The sequence below is a fragment of the Melospiza melodia genome, chromosome 9, assembly GCF_035770615.1.
Source record: "Melospiza melodia melodia isolate bMelMel2 chromosome 9, bMelMel2.pri, whole genome shotgun sequence".
Lineage (NCBI taxonomy): Eukaryota > Metazoa > Chordata > Aves > Passeriformes > Passerellidae > Melospiza > Melospiza melodia.
In genome coordinates, this window is record NC_086202.1 from 35296992 (window position 1) to 35311812 (window position 14821).

General features: G+C 46.0%; 1 protein-coding gene and 1 long non-coding RNA gene across 5 annotated transcripts in view; one reads left to right on the plus strand and one right to left on the minus strand.

Moving 5' to 3' along the window:
• Positions 1-407: 407 nt before the first annotated feature.
• On the minus strand, positions 408-2351 carry LOC134421695 (uncharacterized). The gene is made up of 2 exons (XR_010028664.1): positions 2020-2351; positions 408-1207 (listed from the first exon to the last, which is right to left on the minus strand). It is a non-coding gene; the product is annotated as an uncharacterized LOC134421695 (long non-coding RNA).
• Positions 2352-2545: 194 nt separating this feature from the next.
• The window catches only part of CCAR1 (cell division cycle and apoptosis regulator 1), a 31912-nt gene continuing 19636 nt past the window's right edge, over positions 2546-14821 (plus strand). Inside the window, exons 1-6 of one of the 4 annotated variants that reach the window (XM_063164209.1) lie at positions 2546-2598; positions 3454-3572; positions 10374-10624; positions 11387-11431; positions 12113-12145; positions 14087-14280. In XM_063164209.1, coding sequence (XP_063020279.1) covers positions 2555-2598; positions 3454-3572; positions 10374-10624; positions 11387-11431; positions 12113-12145; positions 14087-14280 — 686 coding nt within the window. In that variant the 5' untranslated portion in view covers positions 2546-2554. The remainder of the gene's footprint in view (positions 2599-3453; positions 3573-10373; positions 10625-11386; positions 11432-12112; positions 12146-14086; positions 14281-14821) is intronic. The other 3 variants (XM_063164211.1, XM_063164210.1, XM_063164212.1) reach the window with 3 other exon arrangements.

Below are 14821 nucleotides of genomic sequence, written 5' to 3' on the forward strand. Positions count from 1 at the left end.
CCCCCACACCTGAGAGACAAACCCCCACACCTGAGAAACAAACCCTCACACCTGAGAGACAAACCCCCACACCTGAGAGACAAACCCCCACACCTGAGAAACAAACCCCCACACCTGAGAGACAAACCCCCACACCTGAGAGACAAACCCCCACAGCTGAGAAACAAACCCCCACACCTGAGAGACAAACCCACACACCTGAGAGACAAACCCCCACACCTGAGAAACAAACCCACACACCTGAGAGACAGAGCCAGCACCTCCCTGAAGGTGCTGAGGGCTTGATCCCAGGCCCCTGCTCCTGTGCTTCCCGGGCAAGTGAATTACAGCTCTTTTTTTTTCATGTGATCTTGTGAAAAACACCAATCACTTGGCTTTGAAATTTTAAAATTCCAATAGTAATAAAATGGTTATAAAATTGTGATATAATTAGAGTAATAATAATTTGAACAATTGAGATTAGGACAATAGGAGACAATAGAGACAACAAGTTACAGACAGTCTGGGTACCTTTTCTGAGCAAAATAAACCCGAAAATGGACCCACGTTAACAGAGGATTAACCCTTAAAAGCAACAGCCTGTTGCACATTCATATACTCTAGACATGATGTATAAATTTTATTTGAACAAATTATTTTGCTTGGTCAGTGTCAATTTTTTTCGTTTTGAATCATAACAGCATCTTTAGGACTGAGCAAGGTGGGAAGAACTCGATAATGGAGCAATAAATTCTCTTTCTCTGAAAGATTTAGGGGTTTTGTGGCTGCTATTTTGGTGGGAGTCCTCTCTTTAAAAATGTATCTTAGTATAGCTTCTATTTTAACATTATATAATATTATAGTTTCTATTTTAACATTATGTTGTAACCTAAAACTGTATTTAGCACACTACTAAAAAAATTAATACAGCATAACTCTCTAACATAACACGGACAGCATTCATTTGAATATTTGCCAAAAGCCAAACATAAAATACACATTTTTCACAATCTTCACAGATCCCAGAGCTCCCCAGGCTGGTGGGGACCCCAAACCATCACCTGGTGCCACCTTTGGTGGAAAACAAAGCCCAGGTTGGATTTCCCAGCACCTGCCCAGCTGTGTCTGCAGAACCTCCAGGGATGGGCACTCTCAATTCCTCCACTGAAAAAAAATTCTCTCTTTCATCAAGATGAAAAGTTTCCTCTGTGCTTCTGGTGTCTATTACCTGCAAAATAGTTAAGAATTTATTGATGCCATGACATTTTTACTCATTTAAAACTTTGTCAGAAATTTGTTCTCAATGCACTTAATTTTATTGCAGTATAGCAATAAAATATTGCAATATAGCAGAGCACAAAAGCTTTTCTGTCCTTTCTCTGGGACTCTTAAAAACACCAACCAACCAACCAATTGTTACTTGCAATCAGCTAAACCTGAGCAGGTTGGTTTAATTCTGTTACATCCTTCCTGTTTTCTTGAGGGATCTGGCCAGTTCAGAATATACATATATATACATAAAATATATATTGTCAAATACTTCGTGCAGCAGTATGCAATAAAGTTCAGTTTATTGTATTTTAGACTTGAATTTTGGATTAAATTGTCCAATGCACTTAAGAGACAGTCTGGGGGCCTGGAATTATTTTAAGAAACAAGACAGAAGTGCAGATATTTTCCCCTGCCACTTCCAGTACAGCTGTTTTTCACCCCAGCAGCGTGGTTTGCTTTGAGCAGAGGATGCAGAGACCTCAGCAATTCCAAAGGAACCCTACAAGATAACCCACCTCACTGCAAGTGAGTTTGATGCTGCTGCTTCAGGATTTTATTCCATCACCCACTAATGTTTTTAATCACAATGTAACACTTCAAACTCCTATTATCATTTACAAAGTGCTGAGTTAGTCTCAAATGTAGGTAGGAATTAATGTCTCTATCTCCTTCAAAACAAAATCGTGTGGAAAAACTATTTAAGGGATGGAAAGCTGTTTGTAACAAGGTCAGGAGTTCCATCAACGCCTACACGAATCGGCCACTCACTCAAAGAGCCGGAATCGACGATCCTTTAAGTCCTTTCCAGCTCAGACTAGGAAAGCAGAGAAATTCCTCTTGCCCAGAACTCCTGAACTGCTTACTGCACTGATCCTGCCTGCAATTTCCGTCCCAAAGCATCTTAAGAGCTTTGATGCGTCTGTGGCGCGTCTGCCCTGCCCTCACCTCAGCCGACCCCTGTCCCCGCAGAGCGGCCCGAACGTGTGTGCCGGCTACGGGAGGGGGCTGGGGGTGCCTATCTCGGGCAGGGACGGGGCCCGTTGGGTGTGTGTGAGCACTGCCAGCCCCGGTGGGGCGGGGCCCGGGCCCGCGCAGGGACCCCGAGCCGGGCCCGGGCCCGCGCTGCCCTCAGGGCGCTCCCGCCGCAAGATGGCGGCGCCGCGGCCCCGCCCCGCCCGCCTCGCCCAAGATGGCGGCGCGGCCCCGCCCCCCCGAGCGCGCGGGCCCCGCACGCGGCCGGGCCGGGACGGGCGCGCGCCGCCTCGCGCGGTCGCAGGCGTGACGTGGAGCGGGGCGGAGGCGCATGCGCGGGGCGGGCGGCGATGGCGGCGGCGCGGGCCCGCGCAGGTACGGCGGGCGCGGCGCGAGGGGCCGGGGGCGCGCGGGGCCGGGGCTGCCCGGAGCGGGGCCGGGCGGGGGCACGGGGGGAAAGAGGGCGAGGAGGAGGGGAAGGGGCGCGAAGGCCCCGCTTCCCGCTTCCCGCCCGGCCCGGCGCCGCCGCCTCCGCCTGCCTTCGCCGTTCTGCCGGGCGGCGCTTTCCGGCCGGCGGCGGGGCCCGCACACGCGGCCGGCAGCGGAGCCTGCCCGGGGTAAAGCGGCTCTGGCGGGCCCGGGGGGAGGCGGCGGGGCCGCTGCGGGCCCGGCTCGGCTCGGCTCGGCTCGGCCCGCGTGGTGCCCGGGCCCGGCCCCGCCGTGCGGAACGCGAGCGGCGCCAGCGCTGCCCGGGCACGGCCGGGGAGCGAACAGCGAGTGTGAACTGGGGGCCGCACGGGCACCTTCCCTTCCTCTCTCGGTGCCTGCGAATGGGAATTTCCGCGTTTGCAGACGCGTTTGTCCCGGTTTTAGAAGTGGGAGATGGCGATCGGGCCTTGGGAAAATAACATAACTTGCCTTACAACTTTCTGTGTTCCCCATCCGCGACGCATGTTCCCCACCAGGCTTTAGGGATGCAAAACTAATATTTCGAGACTTTTTTTTTGTTTTTTCTTTTCTGGTGTTGAGGTTTGATTTTGATTTTTTTGTTTTGTTTTGGTTTGGTTTTTTTTGTTGTCTGGGTTTTTTTGTGTTTTTGATATTTTTTTTTCTTGCCCTAGAATTAAAATAACCTGCCGGTATTTGTTTCAAAGATTGCAGCTGCGTTTTATTTTATTTTATTTTATTTTATTTTATTTTATTTTATTTTATTTTATTTTATTTCCCTAGATTGCAATTCCGGAAGATAGACACCCGGGCGGTTCTACCTTCTGCCATGGCTCAGTTTGGAGGACAGAAAAATCCCCCTTGGGCTACTCAGTTTACAGCCACGGCGGTGTCTCAGCCAGGTCAGTTTTCACTCGGTGTTTGAGCCCTGACCCCTCGGGGATTTGGCCATTCCATACTTGGCTGTGCACTTCAGAGTGGCACAGTGCTGACTGACTTACCCAAAGTCTATTTAGGTGGTTTAAATCAGGAGTTTTTTCCACAATAGAGCCTTTAAAAGTCGTTGCCTGATGCTGTCTGTTGGTTTTGTTTGTTGTTTGGGTCTCTTGAGGGGTGTGAGTAAAATCCCAGGTGAGTTTGTATTGATTATTTCAGTCAATAAACAACATATCCAGTCAGTCATAGCCCAAGATGTGTAAATCAAATTACCTCCTATTAAATTACATGGTTCTGGCCTAAACAATACCAGCTCTAGTGAGGTGTTACAGATTTCCTAAGTGCTGCCTGAGTTTCATTTCCTGGGCAGCCTGAATCGACGTTTACAAATTATTTTATTCATTTGTTTTATTAATCGATTAGAAATAATCCACATAGTGGGAAGTTCTCTGGAATTTGTTACTTGGGTGGGAAGGGGGTTATTTATTTTTTAATGCTGAGATAGAACTCAAAGGTCCCTATAACCAGAGGTATTACCCTTATAATGGCAGAGAGTTTGATTTAGCTGAGAAGTGTTTTTAATTGCCAGGCTCTGTTTAGCAAACCTGTCTGGCTCCATTTGCATGTTGGCTTGCAGCACAGAAGGTTTGATGCATGATGAATTTTTGGTGCTTCCATTTCCAGTTCTGGAGCCGCCTTGTGCTTTTCTTGAGTCCAGAAATTTGTTAATGAAATGTTGGAGTTGTGTTGTGCAGAGTGAGGAGAGCTCAGCAGTGCTGTGGCACTCAGAGGGGTCTGGGTTTGGCATGGAGCTCATGTCACAGCTCCTTTGGCAATGCCAGCCTGGCAAAGCTTGGGAATTGTGACCGTGTTCACAGGGGTCTGAGGATGAGGGAGGAGACAGGATCTGACTCCATGGTTCACAAGGCTGATTTATTATTTTATCATATATATTATATTAAACTGTACTAAAAGAATAGAAGAAAGGGTTTCATCAGAAGGCTGGCTAAGAATAGAAAAGGAATGGAATGATAACAAAGGTTTGTGTCTCGGACAGAGAGTCTGAGCCAGCTGACTGTGATTGGCCATTAATTACAAACAACCACATGAGACCAATCCCAGATGCACCTGTTGCATTCCACAGCAGCAGGTAACCATTGTTTGCATTTTGTTCCTGAGGTCTCTCAGCTTCTCAGGAGGAAAAATCCTAAGGAAAGGGTTTTCCATAAAATGTGTCTGTGACAGGGAGTGTGTGACATTTTTGGAGGTGTGTGACATCTCTGGGGTGGGAATCCTTCTCCTCTCCTGACTCAGTTCCTTTCCCAGGGTGAATCCTGTGTCTGCAGTGGTTCCCATGGCACTGCTGCACTCACACTGTGCATCCCAGGGAGTGACTGCATCCTCTTCCTTCCCCTGGCATTCTTCTGCCCAGCTGCTGTTTCAGTGCATACTTGTTCCCCTGCTTTTTTAATTTTTAATGCAGACCAGGAGCACAGGAAGCATCTTTTGGGAGGTGAGCAGTGCTCTCTGACCCTGCTGGGAGCTGAAGAACAGTGTTTGTGCTGGAGCTTGCCCCTTTCAGTGTGAAGTTGTGGCCTTCAGGGAGGCTGTATTCCCAAGGAAGAGGTGCTGAGAGCTCAGGTGTTGCTGACCAGCCTCACCTGCTGCTCAGCACCCAAGAAATGGTGCAGATTGGATTGTCCTTGTGAACCTCAGTGATAGTAAACTCAGTTTAAAATCACCCTTTCAGAGGGCTGGCCAAAGCTGTTGCATGTATTTATGCATGCCAGCTGTTTTTATCCAAGTGTCAGGTTCCTTCTCCAGAGCTTTGAGGTGCTTGGCTGTGAGGGAAGGAGATCTGGATTTTTGTAACACAAACATGATATATGGTTATTTTCAAGCTGTCTGAAGCAGTGAGTGATGGTGCTAGGAACCCAATTTGATTATTACAAAAAGGGTAGGATCAGTGTTGGGGGGTTTGTGTTTTTCATTGCTTTGGTTTAGGGATTTTTTAAAATTTCTGATGTGGAGGCTGTCTTGGCCATCCCTGGTGAAGAAGCAACTAAATGAGTTAAAGCTCTTTATTATTAAGGGGTGGCACACTGGTTGTGGACTGAGGGCTGTGTAATGAAGGGTCTGTGATCCCTCTGGGAGGGTTTATTAATTACTCTCTGAGGAATTAGAAGAGGGATGTGCAATTCCAGGTGCCAGCAGAGATGGATGTGTGAAGGCAAACTCCTACATGGAACGCAGTGAATTTTTGCCTGCTCCTCATCTCATGCTTTTGTGCATCACAAGGCTAAAACCAGAATAAAGCCCCCACCGTGGTAGCTGAGCATTGTTAAAGAATAGATTAAATCATGCCTATTACAGAAAATGACTTTAACTTGCATAATGATGCAAAGGAGAGTTCCCTCCTCCTCTCTGGCTTTTCATTTTTTGTGTCCCGGTGCTTGCCCTGTGCATGGCCATGATGAAAAGCTGTGTGCTTTTATGGAGCTGTGGTGCTGGGGGGGTCCTGGCCCTGCTGTGTTCTGCCTGCTTGGTGCTGTCTGTGCTGTGTGAGGGTTTCATGGTGCAGCTGATGGTGCTGCAGCCCCTGCAGGGACAGGCTGAGCTGTGCTGAGTGTCAGCCCCTGAGGAGCAGGAGCTGTGCTCAGGGTGCTGCTGCCTGTAAACACATTTGTCCCATGACAAATGAGCCTGCTTTGTGTGTGCCTGTTAGAGGAGTGGGTTTGGGGTAGCTTGTGTGGTGTTTGTGTTGCAAGTGTGTGAGGCTTAAAGGAACTTGGAAGGGCAAGGACCCAGCGTCACCATTTCTGACAGCTGTGAGCAGTGTCCCAAGCCCTGCACGGGGCACTCCTTACTGTGATTCTAATAAATCCACATCACTGACCAAGGGGACATCTGTAGCTGTGTATTTTGAATATGCTTCCCAAACTTCTAGGGATCTTTAGGGTTTAGGGGTAGGAAGAGGGATAGTAAATGCTGTCTTTGTGTTGGTTGCAGTGTCTGTAACCCAGCCCAGAGCTGCAGCCTGGGAGCCCAGCTTCTGTCTGAGCCTGCCAGCTGGAGGTGCCCCTCAGTGTTTGGTGCCAGGGGGGTTGCTTGCCCTGCATCTGAAGGAAGGCATCTCCATCACTACTTACTGACATGATTACAAACCCTGAGGAGCTGTTGTTTGCCACTGCAGATGCTTGTGGCAGTCAGATGTGGATTGCAGACTCAGTCTGATTCATTCTCTCTCTTGTTTTTCTGTGTGATTTTTCCTTTTTGTTCCTTTATTTTTTTATTTTTAACTGGTAATGCAAGCTCAGTTGCCTAATTAATTGGAGCCTGTTTGACCAAGATGAGTGCACAGATGAAAGGCAGTCAGATGAAAGTCCTGGAATACTTTGGGGCAAATCAGTGGGAACAAGATCCAGCTTTGAAAAACTTGTTACTACAGGTGTTATCTTCTGAGAGGATTTTGGCTGCCTTTTGTCTCTGCCCTTTCTCAGTAGGTTGATCTGCAGTGTTGTAGACTATAGACACCCAGTTAATAGGAAATGCTCAGTAGAGATGGCAAAATTTCTTGGTTTTTCTTAGTTGACAAAATGAGATAAGGGTCTTAGGATGGGCTGGGAATTGCTTGAGATAATTGTGCTGAAGTGGAAATTGCCATAATAAAACTGAATAGTCCCAGAATCTGGTTTTGGGAGTAGGCATTTTTGTTGGTACACAAATTAGGAGAAAACTTGTGAAATTTGCTTTTGGTAATGCTTCCCACCTCCATCCCCCTGTGCTGGAACAACATTGGGATGGAACTTTGGACTGAGTGACAGTAGCTGGCATAGTCTCACACGTTCAAAGGTGGCAGCAGATTGCTGCACTAATGGGAATTTCTGCTCGGCGTGTGGAAGAGAGAGGGGAAAGATGAATGCACTGACTGAGCCAGCAAAGTGTTCCAGCCAAGAAAAGTCCCAGGATACAGCAGCAAAGCTTGTAAATTGTATTTGAAGGTGTGTTTAAGGTGTGTTGTGTGAGACAGTGGTGAGGGTCCAGTTGAGGGTCTCCTTCTGGATGGTCCAAGCTGCACATTCAGATTGCAGCTGGTGATCAAGCAGGAGGATGAAGACAGTGGAGGGTTTGTCAGGAGAGAAGCCTCAAATTTTGTTTGCTGGCTTCTAAAGACATGCAAATTTTGGAATTTTCCAGGGGGGAAAGTTAATGATATGCTGTACACTGCAGAATGCTTGATTTCATTTTTAAAATCCTCTTACTTCCTGGAATGCTTGTGTGGCAATATTTGGTAGAGATCATAGCGATAGGAATTATTTTCAGTGCTGTTTATGTATTTCATTCCAAAATTATGAGATGATCAGTGCCATCAGCAGGGTCTGCTCTGCTGGAAAGGGCAGTGTGGTAAGGTGGGGAGGGTGACATTATTATTATATTATATATTATTATATATATTATAATATATATATATTATATATTATTATACCTGTGGAGGGGGTACAGCATTGTTTATGGTGACAGTCCCCAGCTACAAGCAGGGTTTTACTGCATCCCTGGGTCAGGAGTGAAAGGTTCCTTTTGCATCAGTAAGAACAGAGTACAAACTCTGCAGGAACACTGCAAACCTGTTCCTCATTCCCCTGTGTGTCTCTGAGGGCTTTGGAAGAGAGAAGAGCTGTGTTAATCCTGAGTGTTGCTCAGTTCTGAAGATGGCTGCCTGACCTGTTTTTGCTGGCAGTGTGTTTCCCTGCCCAGTTTCTCTCTGGTTTTATTTAAACATGTGCACTAGGCTGATAGTTTAATGAAGTGATATTTGATCATGCAGCTGCCCGTAACTTTTTGCAAAACTCCTGCCAGAGAGGGAGCAGGTTTCCAGATAGGTTTGCAGCTTTTTGCTGAGATTTGCATTTTGCAGGGCTCTTTGTCACCCAGGAGATCCCTCTGTAAACCTTGAGCATACCTTGTCCAGAAGCACAGCCTGTGCATAGCTGCTCCTCCTGATCTGTTTATGTTCTGTGGTGAATTAAAAGCCAGCATGACAACAAAATAAACTAATCTTTCCTTCTAGGCAGCACAAACCCTTCCTATTGAGAGCTGCAGAGAGCTTGAGTCCCCTTGCACATGCAGCCTGATTAAACTCTGTTGTTCCAAGGCTGCTCCTTCTCCACCAGCCCCCCCCTTCACAGGGCACAAAGACAGCACTGAGCGAAGCAAAAACTTGGTGATTTCAGAGGACACGTTCCATGAGCCTCTGTCTCACAGATGCTGTTACAGTAAAGCTTTCTCTTGCCCTCAGCAGAATGCAATGTATTGACAGAGCAGAGCAGCAATCTTCATTTGGCTCATCCAAATAAAGGTTGTCCAAGGAAGTACACGGGGGAGGGGGTGGGTGCAGGTGGAGATGACAACTACAGAGCTGGAAAATCATGAGAATGGAAGCAGAGATGTGTAATGGTCTCTGCTCCTCTCCTGTGGGTCACTATTGGTAGATGAATTTATAAGAAAAGCCTCTGTGACAGTGTTCACAGGGGTCTGAGGTTGAGGGAAGAGATGAGGATCTGTCTCCATGTTTCAGAAGGCTGATTTATTATTTTATCATATATATTATATTGAAACGATACTAAAAAAATACAAGAAAGGGTTTCATCAGAAGGCTGGCTAAGAATAGAAAAGGAATGGAATGATAACAAAGGTTTGTGTCTCAGACAGAGAGTCCGAGCCAGCTGACTGTGATTGGCTATTAATTAGAAACAACCACATGAGACCAATCCCAGATGCACCTGTTGCATTCCACAGCAGCAGATAATCCATGTTTACATTTTGTTCCTGAGGCCTCTGAGCTTCTCAGGAGGAAAAATCCTAAGGAAAGGATTTTTCAGAAAGTATCGTAGCTACATGGTTGGTAGATGAATTTAGAAGAGAAGCTTGGTAGATCAGTTTAGAAGAGAAGCTAGTGGGATGTGATGCTTTGTGTTGAATTTGGGAAGTTGATTCACTGTAGGAGCGTTGCGGGGTGGGACAATCGGGACGGACGAAAACGAGAGATTTTTTTAAGTTAGGTTGTGGAACTTGGGGTTTATTGCAAAGGGCCCTGCTGGGGGCTGCCAGACACGGCTGGAGCAGGATGAGAGGAGAGAGGGGCAGAGAGGATGAGAGGGCAAGAGAGTAAAATCTAGTACAATATACAAATCCTATAGCATTTCCATACAGCCTATGAATCATTACATTACCATCCTGTGTTACATTTTAAACCATAAAAACTCCTCTTTGGGCCCCTTCTGCCAAGCTGTAGGGTCTGCTCTGACCCTTGGGCCTGTCTGCAAGCAGAGGGAGTTGTTCCATCAAAAGGGGATTGCTTTCAGTTTGGCTACATCATTGTTTTCCAGTTGTTCTGTAACTGAGGTATCTCAAAGCTTGCCTTCATTTCAATCTTGCTTACAGTTTCCACATTCTCAAAATCTTTTGCCAGACAATCACATTTATAAGGCTTTCCTGTTCCATCTTCCCCACCATCATGGTCTCTGCTCCTCTGCTGTGGCTCACTAGATGAATTTAGAAGAAAAGCTTGCTAGATCAGTTTAGAAGGGAGGGTGTTGGGATGCGATGCCTCGTGTTGTGTTTGGGAAGTTGCTTCCCCGCCTCGGTGCTCCTGGCTGAGGTGAGCACCGCGCCGCGCGGCCTGCGTGAGGCGGGCTGGCCTGGCCGCGGAGCTGCGGGCGCTCACCGGCCGCGTCCCCCCTTCCCTCCCTCCCTCCGTGTCTCCGCAGCTGCCCTGGGCGTGCAGCAGCCCTCGCTGCTGGGAGCCTCCCCGACCATCTACACGCAGCAGACGGCGCTGGCAGCCGCGGGGCTGACCACGCAGAGCCCCGCCAACTACCAGCTGAGCCAGAGCGCCGCGCTCCAGCAGCAGGCGGCAGCCGCGGCCGCGGCCCTGCAGCAGGTAAAGCACCCACCGCGGCCGGCGCTGCCCGAACTGCGGCCGGCTAAAGGACCCAGGAGGAAAGGAGAATGGCAAATGGTGAACATCGCAGTGTGAACCTGTCTCTTATCCATGGCGGGATGGGCGGGCATAGATGGCAGAGGTGGAGTTGGTTAGGGGGAAGTTGGGATGGGGAGGAGCTGAGTGGTAGCGCTGTGGGAGAATGGGGGTGCTGCATCTAAGCTGACAATCTCAGTATCTCCCATCTCTCTCTCTATGTGTATATATATATATCCTTTATGGGATTTTGCATGATTTTGTAACGTGCCTTAAGCGTCAGGCTTAACAAAAATTGCTGACTTTAGCTAGAAAGAGAATTAGTGGGAAGTTGGGCTGTAGAGGAGCCGATTTTTAGTCCTTTGGGAGAATGGGTTTTGCTGCATCTAAACTGAGAATCTCAAGTATCTCCCACCTCTCTCTCTCTATATATATATATCTCTATCTCCTTTATGGGGTTTTGCATGATTTTGTAATGTGACTTAAATACCATCTTAAGCATCAGGCTTAACAAAAATTGCTGACTTTAGAAAGAGAACATCAGGGCCCACTCTACAGGCTCAGAATAATTGTTACAAAAATTATATACATTGATATTATGAAAATTATATACATTGATATTATGAAAATTATATACATTTGTTATGAAAATTATATACATTGATATTATTAGTTATTTTTAAATTAAAATTGTTAAAGGTTAATTGTTTTTATCTAGAACTCGCTAAGCAGGTAACTGATATTTGATGTTATTGCGGTAATAATTCTCCTGTTTATGAGATATTTTGCTTTTATCTGTTTCAGCAATATTCACAACCTCAACAGACTCTCTATAGTGTACAGCAACAGGTTTGTCTGATTCTTACTGTGTACATCACAAATAACTTTAAAATAATGTTGATTGTGTGTCTTGTAGGATTTGTCTCCGAAATCATCCTCATGTGGGAAGTTGTTAAAGAAACTTAAGTAACATAAAGAAACTTTGTGTGGCAAAAGAGAGCTTGAAGTTCATAAACTTGGAAAGATGTGTGCAGAATGGAAACCTGCCTACCTTCCTGCAAAAACAAATTTTAGAAATACTTTCTGTTCCATGTGTAAATGATTTTCTGCTGAACTTTGCTCCAAACAGGGCCGTGTATTTTAACTGCTGGAAAGACGCTGTCCAAAAACGTTCCCTTTTGGATTTTTATTATGATCTTCTAACTTAACAGGATTTTTAAAAAAGAATAAAAGTACAAGGGAATTACATACCTAAGCTGTTCCAGCTGCCAAAATTTTTTTGGTATTGCTATTAACTTTCAGTTCAAAAAAATTCAGTATTTCTCCTTTCTGTATAAACCTGGGTTATACAATCTCAAAATTAACCCCAGAGGCACAGTTTTACAGATGTGCAAACTGCTGAAATGACCAAGCCCTAAAGGACTATTAACTGACTCAGATTAAGCAAAAAGTCTTACTTGTAAAGAAGAGGTAGAATTGTACAATTTCCTTAAGCATATAAAATTAATTTATAACTTTATTTATTTTAAGTTGCAGCAACCTCAGCAGACCCTTTTAACTCAGGTTAGTTTGGCTTTATTGTTTGGTCTTCATCCCCAAACACAGATAATGCAAGAGTGCAAATTTGTGACATCTTGGTATTTTAATCTGTAAAATGAACTAATATGAATGAACATTTTATTGGTACAGGTTTGTTTCATCCAGATGTTAAAATATGCATAGCCTTGGTTTCAAAAATTAATAGCAACCACTCTTCCTTAATCTTGAAGGGAACATATGTGTTGATGATTTTTTTTTTTTTTTGTTTTTTTGTTTGAACTTCAAGTGTCCATTTATTTTGCAGTAAATAACAAATGGGGAAAATCTTTCTCTTCTCTCTGAAGGAATTTATTTTCCTCTATTAACAGTATGTGTATAAAGAGGTTTAAAAAGAACCTTGCTGAGCTTGATGGGTTTAAAACATGCAGCCATTTAACACATTGCAAATTCCTCTAGTTCCATTTTCACTTGAACTTTTAAACAGGCTTTAAAAAGGTAAAAATGTTTGACTTGATTTCATTACCTTACTGTGTTCTGCTTTTGTAAGGGGAGTGCATGACCTGTTGAGCTAGGGAAGGGTTTGTGTTGTCCTCAGATTTACTGACTTCTGATTCCAGGTGGGATATGAATGCAGAATGACCTCGTAAGCATTTATTCCTAGCAAAGCTGGGGATTTATCTCCACTTCAGGCCCACTGTGTGTGTTGCCTGTAGACAGTAATGCATCTTCATGCTTTTTGTCTGGACAAGGTACATTTTGTAGACAGTAATGCATCTTCACGCTTTTTATCTGCACAAGGTACATTTTGTAGACAGTAATGCATCCTCATGCTTTTTGTCTGGACAAGGTACATTTTTGGGGGAAGCTGACTCTTACAAAAAAGAATGATAAACAAAACCAATCTTCATTAAAGTAAGAAGCATATAATCTTAAAAAAAACCAACAACCTGACAAAAACCACAAGAAACTTCCGTCATCTGAAATATCTGTTCTAGGTGCTCTAGTCACATTAACTGCTGTATGTGTGGCTGGAGGAGCTGCTCCCTGGCAGTGTGAGAGCACTGAGTGTTCCTTTGTTTTACCTGAAATGTCAGTTCTAGGTGCTCTAGCCATGTTAAACAGCAGTTTCTGTGGCTGGAGGAGCTGCTCCCTGGCAGTGTGAGAGCACTGAGTGTTCCTGTGTTTTACCTGAAATGTCAGTTCTAGGTGCTCTAATGATGTTAAACTTATTTCTGTGGCTGGAGGAGCTGCTCCCTGTCGGCGTGGCAGCTGTGACAGCCCTGAGCGTTGACTTGTTTTACCTGAAATTTGTATTTTAGGTGCTCTAGTCATGTTAAATTGTTATTCCTGTGGCTGGAGGAGCTGCTCCCTGTCAGTGGCAGCCGTGCCGGCCCTGAGCTCTGCTCTGTTCTGCCTGCAATGTCAGTTCTAGGTGCTCTGATGAAGTTAAATTGTTATTTCTGTGGCTGGAGGAGCCGTGCCAGCCCTGAGCTCTGCTCTGTTCTGCCTGCAATGTCAGTTCTAGGTGCTCTAATGAAGTTAAACTGTTATTTGTGTGGCTGGAGGAGCTGCTCCCCGTCGGTGGCAGCCGTGCCAGCGCTGAGCTCTGCTCTGTTCTGCCTGCAGTGTCAGTTCTAGGTGCTCTAATGAAGTTAAACTGTTATTTGTGTGGCTGGAGGAGCTGCTCCCCGTCGGTGGCAGCCGTGCCAGCGCTGAGCCTTGCTCTGTTCTGCCTGCAATGTCAGTTCTAGGTGCTCTAATGAAGTTAAACTGTTATTTGTGTGGCTGGAGGAGCTGCTCCCCGTCGGTGGCAGCCGTGCCGGCGCTGAGCTCTGCTCTGTTCTGCCTGCAGTGTCAGTTCTAGGTGCTCTAATGAAGTTAAACTGTTATTTCTGTGGCTGGAGGAGCTGCTCCCCGTCGGTGGCAGCCGTGCCAGCGCTGAGCCTTGCTCTGTTCTGCCTGCAGCCGGCGGTGGCGCTGCCCACCAGCCTGAGCCTGTCCACGCCGCAGCCGGCAGCGCAGATCACCGTGTCCTACCCCGCCCCTCGCTCCAGCCAGCAGCAGACCCAGCCCCAGAAGCAGCGGGTCTTCACGGGAGTGGTCACCAAGCTGCACGACACCTTCGGCTTTGTGGATGAAGATGTCTTTTTTCAGCTTAGGTAAGCTGTGGGCGCTCGCCTGCAGATGTGATCACTTTGTGATGCTCTCAGTAGTCAAAAGTGGAGATGGCTGCACCCTAATTCTGTGTGCAGTACCGTGTTGTTTTCATTCAGCAGAGAAAGTCAGAGAGGTTAATAGATGTCTGAGGTACTTTGTGCTGCTGTTCACAGGGGTCCCAGAATGAGGGAAGAGATGAGCATCTGACTCCATGTTTCAGAAGGCTTGATTTATTATTTTATGATATGAAAGCTATACTAAAAGAATAGAAGAAAGCATTTTATCAGAAGACTAGCATGCAAGAAGTGGAATGATAACAAAAGCTTGTGACTGACTGAGAGTCTGAGCCAGCTGACTGTGATTGGCCATTAATTAGAAACAACCACATGAGACCAGTCACAGATCCACCTGTTGCATTCCACAGCAGCAGATAATCATTGTTTACATTTTGTTCCTGAGGTCTCTTAGCTTCTCAGGAGAAAAAATCCTAAGGAAAGGATTTTTCATAAAATGTGTCTGTGACAGTACTTCATGCGAACTTTT